Raw genomic sequence first — 12,064 nt, 5'->3', positions numbered from 1 at the left:
CATAGAGATTAGAAAATATAAAGTGCAATATGACTTGAATTTCAGGTTCAGTGATAATATAAATAATTACAAAGCACACAGTCTGAAATTCTTTTGAAAATTACACTCTAAAGCTCATGCCTTCTCCGATATGGGCTATTGTGCTGTTTTTGTTAATATTCAATATTTAGGACTCCTTTTATATGAAAAGTTTAATTCAAATAGTTTTATTATAGGTTATATTTGACCCAGTTTTACTTTGTAAACCCTCATAGAAATTTATTGAAAAGCAATGTAAAAGTATTTTAAAATAAGTAAATAAAAGTAAATGAATAACATACACACACATTGTGGCAGACTCACACAACTCTACTGAGCTTGACAACTGATTTGCTAAAGTTTCAGTACAGACATTTAGTCCTACTTGTTTGTAGAAGTCTAAATTCAAATTTAGATTCTTGTTAAATCTTAAAATAACATTGATTATTTACAATTTTTAGTCAGAAGTATAAAGGAAATTTCTATATGTAATTAGAAAGACAAAAAGAGGGGAGGCAGGCAACTATTTGAGACTCAGAATGATTGTAGACAGCTGAATAACCTTAAAGGTCAAAACAATAAGTTGATTATATAGTTACTAAAGTCACCAACTATTATAGCAATTAAGACTGGGCGAACTGGGTCAAATCTAATTTGAATCATTTGCTTTGGATCTCTACATTGATACGATTCACATCAATAAATTGAATCTCAACCAGAAAGTCAGTTTGGCTTGGAAAAAAGCCTTTCTGTCTATGAGTAATAGGCCATTAAAATGCACTGATATGGAAGCATCTGTTATAATTATTCAGTCTGAATTGATGATGTGATTCAGAAAGCTAATTCAGTTCAGAGATTTATTCAAATGATGTATGATTTCAAGCTTTAAACTGAATTATTTGCAGTATTAATAGCAAATTCTAGTTTCAACCTAACTTTTAATTCATTTTACGATCAAATTCTAGGACCATTAGAATTTTTTACACTTTATATTGTCAAACATATAGATCAAACTTTTAAAACGGGTTAACAGAAATAAATTTGATATAAGGCAAATGTTTTTGTAATTTGTATGTATGAATACGGTTGATATGCTTTTAAATTGATTGAACCAAAGCAGAACTATTATATATTAGAGCAAAATAGATAGTAAAATAAGAATTCACCAAAACTTATACAATAATAAGAGTTCATCCACCACAATGACTGAAAAATATAAAGAAACATAAACTACGGAGATAGAATAATGTGCCTAATAATAGATTTGGTAATTAAGTGGATAATAACTGCTCATACCATACATACTTTGAAAGGCAATTCATTTTGGATCTATATAAATAAATTTTATCTTCTGCTCAACTTCCCAGGTGGAACTTACACTGAAGACCACAAGTAAATTGCAAATAACTAAATTGACATCTGTTTTACTTGGAAGCCTGTTTCGATGAAATCCAGGTGCTGTAGGAACCACAAGGGAAAGTTCCCCCATCCCACTGCAGACCTCTCTAGAGCCTATGAATTCTTGAGAATGCCAGGGAAGCAGGGGCAGGGCCCAGCTGCAGTGGAAAGGTCCCACTGTACTAACACAGGGATGAGCAGCAAATGTTTCATGGCCCACACACCCCTGACTATAATTCTGAAATGTAATGTCAAGCATGATGATTTTCAGTTTTATAATTTTCTGCAGATTTTTGCAAAAAATGAGGGGTAAAACAGGTCTGTTAAGACCCTGTGATACTTTATTTTCCTGTTTTGCCATTTAACTCTTACTTATTTTGCCCCTTAAATCTTCCCCTCAACCCTTTGAATAATATCACCGTCTCCCATCTGTGCCTCCTGCTTCCCTGTGAAGACAAAGGTTTTTTTTTTTAAAGTTAAAATACAGTCCCTGGCCCATGTTTGAAAGACAGGATATAAACATGATAAACAATAAATTGTATTTATTCTGGCATCAAATCTTGAAATGTCTGCCTGTTTACTGCAGCGCCTACACCTAAGGCAGCAGATGCAAAAGTAAATGCTTTAAACTATAGAAAAGCTTCTAAGAAATTGTAAGTCTCCTTCAATTGTTCTTAAACTCTTGCAGTATTCATTAGTTAGAACTTACTTTATAGTTTTGTTTGCAGGTACTTCTGGTAGTTTCACTGTTATCATTCCATCTAGATTGGTCTTATCAATGAAAAGTGGTTGGGTGCGTAGTACATCTGGCGCTGTCTTTGCTGTCACCCTGTGTTGCAGACCTCCAGCACTATTTCCTCTATTGGTTAGCACAAATGAATAGGATGTCTCAGGCTTCAGGTTGGTGATCAGTTTCTGTGTGGCTCGGCCATCCACTTCAGCTGCCTTTTTCCCATCATCATAAAGAATCTAACAAATGGGAATTTAATAAAAGCAGCAAAATATTAATAGTAACCCCTAGGGACATGCAGGAGAAGAACAATTTAGAAATAGAACTTGCCCTTGAAAAAATGACTTTGAAGTCAGTTAAAAGCTGCATGCCAGAACAAACAGAAAATATTTTAATTTCAGAGTCAAATGTATTAATAGAATCTTGTATGGAATGGTTAACACCAAGGATGCCTTAATATCTCCACTGGAGTTTAGTGGTGACAGCAACATCAGGCACATACATTCATTACATATACATTCATTACACTTCCTGCCTTCAACTGTCCCTGGCCCCAAATCCTTTCATTGCATGATACATCATCCAGTTTCAATGAATGCAAATACAGGTAGTCCTCAGTTAACAACCATAATCGGGACTGGGAACTCCATTGCTGGGCAATGTACCCGCAAAGCAAAAAATCACGTGACTACTCTGACATATGACAGCAGTTCTGGTTGTTAAGTAAATTGTACACGGTCGTTAAGCAAGACAACATGTAACCATGACTGGAGACTTCCTGTCAGCTTTCCCACTGACTTTGCTTATTGGAAGCTGGCAGTGAAGGTTGCAAATGGTGATCATGTGACCGCAGAATACTGTAATCATCTAATTGTGCATCGGTTACCAAGTGCCCAAATTGCAATCACATGACTGCGGACAACTTCAAGGACCAAGTCTCTTTGTTCAGCACAGTCGTAACTTCAAATGGTTGCTGAATGAGTGGTTGCTAAGAGAGGACTACCTGTACAGAATGAGGAGTAGAAATCCAGTGTAAAAGCTCTTCAGCTGGAATGTGATAGGATGGCGTTCAAGTTGCAAAGAACATTTCTTTCTTGACTTTATACCTAAATACAGGATTACACTGGTTCAAGAAATGTACTCCACTAATGAGATAGCAGTAGAGGGTTTTAGCTCAGTTTTACTATAAGCTGAAATTGAGAGAGAAATCAAGGGAAGTCATAGGAAATGTCTTAATTTTCCAAGTTAATAAAAAATCTGGTGCTTTCCTATTTTGATGATGCTTTTTCTTTACTGATAATCATGGTCATGTCCCTAAAACTTGGGGCTTGCAATCATTGTTCTCTTTTTTTTTTTTAAAGCCAAGCAGTATAATCCTAATTACAGACCAATTTAGTCTACTTAATACTATTAGTAAACTGTATTCTAGGCACATATACTGAAACTCGCCAAAGGAGAGGAAAGGTTTAGGAATGGACATTCTACCAAAACTTGATATTTGGTTCTACAACACCTAATAGAAATATATTCTGTCTGCTCTATCGGCTCTCTGTATGCAACCTTTATTGATTTTTTTATTTAATCTTTCATAGTATGTTGTGGGAAAAGCTGGAAGTTTTTACAACTCGCCGATAACTGCTATTCTCAATATGAACTTTACATTAAAATGCGTAATTGAATATTAGATGTAACCCTAAGGGACACTTAACTATTGTTGCTAACACCCAAAAGGGAGTCAAACAAGGTTGCATTCTGGCTCCATTATTTATAGATTACAAATAATTTCATTAGCAATTTAGATAATTTGGATTTCCCTTTCGTAAAATAAAACAGACATCTTGCTGAATGCAGATAATGCATTCATTATTTCCAGAACCCCTACTAAAGTTAAAAATGTATGTAGTTCTGAAAGAAGTTGTATATTAGCTATAAGGAAACTAAAATTATTAATTTTTCCAGAAAGACACATGGCAAATAGATGGATACCTAACTGAGCAGGTAGCATATTTTATGGATCTGGGGATGGCGTTATGGCAGCAGAAAGCCTCAGGCAACACATTCTCTCCAAAATGCTGGGAGAAACTGCAGAGATTTAAAATCCTTAAATTTTTAAAGTCTAAAGGTAGTAAGTTTATCCCAACCTCTCTTTATCTATTTTAAGTAAAAACAGTGGTGGGGATGCTAAATGGGACTAGGCTAGACCCCTTCCCCAAAGCACTAGAATGAATCAGCAATCCAGGTGCTGCAATATGTCCCAAATAAAGCTTTGTTCCTTGAGGCAAGCATAGTGAAAATAGAGGCTACTGCCTGGATACCTATATTTAAGTACTAGCTAAATCTGTCCTACTTTTATGTGAAGATTCCCCCTCTGACTCTTGACTATGGTTTTCAACTGACATGGAATAAGACATTATTGCTAAAATTAGCTTAGTGTTCTTTCTGGCTGGCCTATTTTGGGGGGCTTATGAAAAGGTTTGCATAGTATTGCAACACTGAATTTTGGACATAGAGTGACAATATTCTCTAGCTGGAGTGCCTAATGTATTAGGCAACTGGAGGTACACTGATGTCTCTAAGTCCCAAAGTACTTTTGTCCTGATGGCTTTCCTCTGCTGTTTCAGGGGAGAAGTATACAGTATGAAGTATACATACACGGAATGCCTACCCCCTAGTTGTACTGGGCAAGATGAGACAGCCGAGTGTAGCCTTTTCCAATGTCTGCTATACAGAGACATATGTAATACTTTTATCTTCCTGATATTGTCAAGAGTGCCAGAACACACTGATCAGTTATTTGTGAAGATGGCTGATGTATTACAATCCCTCAGTAACCCAAAATGTTCCTTCTTTTTGTGTGGGAGTTTATAAAATTTGTCAGGAGTTCATTAAGGACAAGTTTTATCAGATGTTGTAAATGCTGAGATAACATTTTACAGGCTTTTGTATTTTATAATCTACAGCTAAACTGATAGTGAATTTCCTGTTAGAGACATAGCTTCACGAAGCTCCATTTTTAAAACATTTTTATTGTTTGTATTTTATCACTCAGCCTAACATTAGCATTACAACTTTATTCATAGAATGTGAATGGTAATGTTTCAAAATATTGTATTAATATATTAATAATATTATGCTTAAGTTACCGTTGAAAGGTTGGAATTTTTCTTCCCTTGCAATTTTATGTAATCTTATGTTGGTCCATTCACTGAAATAAAGATCGTGGTGGTAGTGGTAGTAAAAATTAAGCAAAAATTAAGAAACACATTCTAACATCAAATTGTACATGGATACGATTATTGAATATGTATCTTGTTCTTCTGAATGTTTGTCCCACTTGGCTGCAGGATGGGCTTGCTTTGTCCTGCATTTGCCTAGTTTTTACAATGAAGCTTATCAATGCATGAAGCAATGAGGGATTTTATTTTTCAGCTGGCTTGTTGCAAAGCCTGATGCTGAATAATCAAACATATATAATAATAAAAATAGCATACATTGATTTAGATTATGAATAATTATTGAGTACCCAGTGATACTTTCTTCATGGACATACTGAACCCAAAGGTCAACTTGGGCCAGGGGTGAACACATGTTTTAAACTGAGAACTGCATCTGTGCCTTAAACAAAATGCTGGGAACTGCAGTCCTAGTAACAGTAGGGTCAGGGAGAAAAAAAGTAAAACTTAATTTAATTTCTATAAGTGTTTAAATTAAATTAATCAAGTTTATTTGATAACTTTCTATATATTTTACTTCTCTTTCATTAACAATTTGGAAAGGCTGCTAAGGACTGCATCCAATGTTTTAGGAGCCACCTGTGGCAATGAGATCTCAGAATGTCTACGCCAGATCTAAATCAATTTCCCGTAAGGGACAGCATACAGTCTTTGGGAAGCCCACAACAAAACCCAAAAGCAACAGACTTCCATTGCAGGTTTCTGAACTGATGGTTCCACTTTGCTATTATAGCTAATAGCTATAGAAATAATGAAGGAAGTTCTATTCTGCTAACTCAATAAAGCAATTAAGAAAATATTTCAAATAATTTTCACCACATAATGTATAATTTTGTTAACAACTTTTGCACTTCATTTGCCAGTTTCCTGAATATTCAGCTAACCTCATGATATTTTTTTACAAAAATCAGTTCTGGAGCAGCCTAATTTTGGATTGACTGCAATCGTAGCTCATTGGTAACACATATTTTGGATCATTTATAATCATTAATTGATATCATTTATATTATTTAGAAAACATCACAGCTTGCTTCCCTCAATCCTAAGGCCTCATAATTCTCCTTGTGATGTATATTTTGTGCTTTCTAAATTACTGTATGTGCATCTTTATCTCTTGCTCTTGATATACTGTATACAAATACATACATCAACATAGGATAAATAAAAATATTTTAACAACTGTAATTATTTTTCTACTCAGAATATTTCTAATAAAAAGTAATCTTTAAGAAAAACACTGTTAATTTGAAAAATAAATGGGATTTTCATAACTTTATCCTTGTCATATTTTTCAAAGTTCCTTATTATTGTGCTAATTGTTCAAAAAAGGCAATTTCCCACATTTTAAATATGTCTGATCCAATGAAAACTTTAGGTTTTTAGTGTTTTGCAGCAACAAACATAGCAGCCAACTAAAGGAATTTAATCAATGTCCCTAGATGCCTTAGGAAGTATGTAAAAAAAACAAAGCAGGATTCATAGCAGAATCTGTTGGGTTATTTTTCAATCAGTTCAAAAACTTTTGAGAAAAACAAATGACTTTTTGGACATTACAACCAACTATGGTAAGAGACACCAATTTGTTTGCAACCCCACCAATACAATATAGAAAGACTGCTCTTTTATAGAATGCAATTTAGTGAAATGGGATATCATCTATGGATTATTTTCATAGTCAATTCTTGATGACTTAACAAAAGATATTTGAAGAATTCTACGAGAGATTTTTGATCAGCTTAATTTCAAATCATCCTCTTATAGGGTTTTTAAAATTTTATTTCATTTCATTTTCAGGAGAACCTGTTGTGCTTGATATGACTTATATAATAGTGAAGGTATTTTCCTTATTTTAAATTAATTAAATGTACACTATTCTTCATATGGTATTTTCAATAATTGATAAGTTCTAGTACTCTTAGAAATGAATTACTAAATCTGATTCATTTGAAACTATCTGATAAGGGTGATGATGTAACAGCAATTGTACCATACAATAAAAATATTTTATATTTACTGGGGATCCACTGTGGTGTAGCAATTAAGAGGTTTTTGGGACTTGGAGTGGCAAGATACAGACTCAGCTTCATCATGGTGGAGGGTTATTCCTGGGAGGGATGAACAAAAAACATTGGGAGTGTATGCCAAGAGTATATATTGCCAGCAGGGTCACCCAAGGCATGCAGGTCATCCCAGCAGCCTAGCTAAAGCAAGCAGGTACCAATATTGGGCAGCAGAGTTATACGAAGATACTTAAGGCACATAATCAATTTAGTGACAATGACAAAGGCATAAATACTGTGTGTTAAAAGGCAATGGTAAGCCACTCCTTATTTTTACCAATAAAACCACATAGTTGACAATATAGTGCCGGATGATGGGTCCCTCAGGATGGATGGCACTCAACATGCTAAGGATTTTTTGGAGTACTAATGGTGTTTATGATGTAGCGAGATTAAAGCCTTTGGGAGATCTAGTTGCTGATATTGCCATATAAGAAAAGAAAATTCAAAGCTGCAAAGACAGAATTACAGTGGGAATATGGAACATAAGAAGCATTAATATGGGAAAGCTCAACACAGTGAAAGATGAAATGAAATGACTAGGCATCATCTGAGGCATTGACATTTTAAGCACAAATGATTTGAGATGGACTGGGATTGGACATTTTCAGTCAGAAGATCACACTGCTAATTATTCAGGACATGAAAAACAAAGAAGGAACAGCACTGCTTTTATAGTTAGGAAGAGTACAGCAAGAACAGTACTTGGCTGCAATGCAATCAATGGCTGAATAATACCAATTAGACTTTGTGGACAACCCTTTAATATGATGATCATTCAAGTTTATGTTTCAGCTACCAATGCAGAAGAAGAGATGTCTGAAGAATCTTATGATCAGTTCAGTTTAAAATCAACAGAACATGTATGCAAGATGTGCTGCTTGGTGACTGGAGGCTGGAATGCCAAAGTTGGAAACATGAAAGAGGAAAATGTAGTTGGATTCTATGGCTTAGGAAACCAAAATGAAGCAGGAGACTGACATGGCCAGGTGCTGACTGTGGATGAGATTACAAACTGCTCATGTGCAAGTTCCAAGTTAAGCTAAAGAAGAATGCCAACCAGTTTCCATGATATGATCTTGAGCATATACGCATCATTTTCAAGGAGAACATCAGGAATCTCTTTGAGGTCCTGAACCTCATTGATAGAGAACCAGAAGAACTGTGAAATGAACTTAAGTCGTTAAGGAAGACTGCAAAGATGAAGAAACAGAAGAAAGCAAACTGGATGTCAGAACAAACTACAGAAATTGCTGAGAAGAGAAGCCAAAGCCAACAAAGAAAAAAAAAAGCCTCAGGAAGGAACTTGACAAAGAGAGATGTTAGAAGAGACAAGAAGCAGTATTACACCAACATCTGTACAGACATAGAAGATGGAAACAGACATGGAAAAACAAGGAAAGTCTTTCAGAAAATCTTTGAATTCAGAAGGTAGTTCCAGCCCCAGGGATATGCCAAAAGATGCCAATGGATAGATAGTAACCAATTCAAAGGAAATCAAAACAAAGATGGAAGGAGTAAACTGAAATACTGTACAGTAGTGATGTCAATGTCCAAGATACCTTAGAAGATATTCTCTAGAAGATAAAGTTAGATCAGCACTCCAGCTTATTACCCAGTCAGAAGGCTACAAGAACTGAAGGAATACCCACAGAAATATGGCAAGCAACCAGAAAAAGAATCAGTAAAAGTTCTAACTAAGCTAAGCCAGCAAATCTGGAGAACAACACAGTGGCCAACACCAAAAAAGGAAACTTAATAGACTGTGCAAGCTATTGTTCCATATCCTTAATTTCACATGCTAGCAAAATAATGCTTAGGATTATCCATTGCAGATTAGCCCTACATGGAAAAAGAGATGCCAGATATTCAAGCTGGCTTTAGAAAAGGCTGAGGAACAAGAGAGTTTTTTGCCGATGCATGCTGAATAACTGAGAAAGCCAAAGAATACCAAAAAGAAGTCAGTATGTACTTCATTGATTATTGAAATGCCTTTGATTGTGTTGATCATGTCAAGCTGTGGAATGTGCTTAGAAAAATGGGAATCTCAAAACATCTCATTGTCCTTAAAAGAAGCCTATATCCATGTCAGGAAGCCGTAATATGGACAGAACATGGTGAAACAGCTCCAGGCTGGCAAAGCAGGTTTTTTTTTTTAATCGTATGGCATAGTAGTTCAGTGTTCATGCTGCTTTTCTTGCTGGGAAATCCTTGTGAGGTCCAGCAGCCACATGTGTAGACTATTTAGCTGTGACAAGTCATGTTGCCCAGGGTGCACCATGAGGGGGGTAGTCTACGTTGCACCGATTTGGCTTAGAGAAAGTGACTGGCCAAGGTCACCCAGCTGGCTTTCGTGCCTAAGGCAGGACTAGAGACTCCTGGTTTCTAGCCCAGAACCTTAACCACTAGACCAAACTGGCTCTCATCAATGTGACATGACTGTATACTTTCCCCTTATTTATTCAATCTGTATCTCTCTCTCTCTCCCAGGTCCATGCTACATGGCATATCGGGCAGTAAGGGTTCTCCAGCTCTTTTGGTCTTGGGCAAGTATTTCAGCATCCTTCCATGTGATATGCAATGCCTTCAGGTCTTGTGTCAGTGTTCTTCACCATGTTATTCGAGGGAATCCTAGTTGTCATTTAGCGTCAGGAGGAGTCCAACTCATTGCCACTTTAGGGATCCAGTTGTTCTCCATGAGGAAGATGTGACCAGCCAGTTGAAGTCTTCTATGTGAGACAATGTTATGAAGTTTACATGAGCTACTCCTTCGGAGCACCTCCTCGTTAGTGATGTGATCAAAATATTGGATCTTAAGAATTTGGCGGAGGAATCTCTGTTGGAAGATGTCAAGCCTCTTGTTGATACTTGCTGATGGCTTCCAAGTCTCACTGGCATAAATAGCTGTTGGGATCATGATAGAAGTGAAAAGATGGAGCTTAATCTTCAGCGATATGGACAGCGAGGACCTGAACTTATTTATTCTCTGAAAAATGCGGCACTTCCCAATGCGGCACTTAATGTCCATCTCTGCATATCCATTCCGGGCAATCACACTACCCAAGTAGTAGTGTGATCTCCCACTTCCTCTAACTGCTGCAGTTCAAGTACAATTCCCCGTACTGGGGGCATGGAGCTCATGTGCATGATCTTCCATTTCTTGGTACTTATCCTGAGGCCAACTTTATTTGCCTCATCGTCCAAGACAGTCGTGGCATGTTGTAGTTTCAGCTTGTCTTCCTCAAGCAAGGCAATATCATCGGCGAAATCCAAGTCACCAAGTAACTTCGGTCAGTCCAATGGATGCCTGCCCCAGTGTGTACTTCAGCTCGCTGTATAACATAATCAAGGGCCACAAGGAAGAGGAGTGGGGACAAGACACAACTTTGTCTGACCCTGGTGGTAATCTTGAAAAAGTCTGTATGGCCATTCTCAGTCTTAACAGACCTGCTTGATTGTTGCACAAGTTCTTAAAGATGGCAACGAAGACTGCCGGCACACCATATAAACATAGGATCTGCCAAAGGGACTCTTGATAGATGCTATCAAAAGCTTTTTAAAAAATTTTGAAGTTAATGGCTAATGGGTGCTGATACTTGATATACTGTTCTATGATATTTCTTAAGGTAAAGATTTTCTCGTTGCAAATCACCAGATGGATTGAACTGATCCAAGCCCGGATGAGAAAAGAGGAGGGTTAGGTGATGGGCTAGCAACCTGTCCCTGTAAAACACATAACTGCTACAGAAAGAGTAAGGAGAATTCAATCTGTACGCTGAGTATATATTAAGGAATGTGGTTTTATATTGAAGGAAGATAAGCATGGCTTTAAAATTGGAGAAAGAAACATCAATAACTTTGCTATGCTGATGACACTAACCTGATAGCTGAAAATGTGAAGGATCTAGTAATAAAAGTCAGGGAACATAGTGAAAAAATGGGACTAAAATTAAATATAAAGGAGACCAAACTAATGACAACAGGAACAACAAGCACTATTAGAACTGTTGATGGAGATGTCAAAGTGGCAAATAACTTTTGCCTTGTAGGATCAACCATCAACAGTAAAGGAACAAGAAATCAAGAAATATGCTGCAGGCTAGCAGTTGGTAGATTAGCCATGAAGGCCTTGGAAAACATATTCTGATGCTGTGATACCTACAAAGATCAGAATAGTGCAAGCAATGATATTCCTTGTGGCATTCTATGATGCAAAAGTTGGACTTTGAAGAAGTAGAAATGGAAGAGTATTGATGCTTTTGAACTTTGGTGTTGAAGAACACTCCTGAGAATACTGTGGAAAAGAAACAAATGGATCATCAAACAAATCAACCAGGAGTTCTTACAGGCACAAATGACCAGGCTCAAATTATCCTACATCGGATACATTATGCAAGGACCTAGCTCTATAGAGAAGGCTCTAATGCTGGGAGAGGTGAAAGGAAAGAGAAGAAGAGGACTAACAGCAAGATGGATAGACTTAGTCACAGTGGCGATAGGCGCACCATTGGAAGACCTGAAAGACCAGGTTAGGGACAGATCGTCCTGGAGAAAAACTATCTATGTGGTTGCTAGAAGTCAACACCAACTTGATGGCATATAATCAATCAATCAATCAATCAATC

The 12,064-nt window shown here is 36.7% G+C and overlaps 1 protein-coding gene across 1 annotated transcript in view; it reads right to left on the bottom strand.

Annotated features, from left to right (window-relative positions):
• Nucleotides 1-12,064, bottom strand: part of PTPRD (protein tyrosine phosphatase receptor type D) — a 510,657-nt gene that overhangs the window by 138,188 nt on the left and 360,405 nt on the right. The window contains exon 17 of the mRNA XM_063295062.1: nucleotides 2,126-2,385. Within this exon, the coding sequence (XP_063151132.1) occupies nucleotides 2,126-2,385 (260 nt within the window). The remainder of the gene's footprint in view (nucleotides 1-2,125; nucleotides 2,386-12,064) is intronic.

Source organism: Candoia aspera, chromosome 2 (genome assembly GCF_035149785.1).
Source record: "Candoia aspera isolate rCanAsp1 chromosome 2, rCanAsp1.hap2, whole genome shotgun sequence".
NCBI lineage: Eukaryota > Metazoa > Chordata > Lepidosauria > Squamata > Boidae > Candoia > Candoia aspera.
Note: the sequence above shows the minus strand (reverse complement) of the source record. Positions and strands in the feature narration are given on the sequence as shown.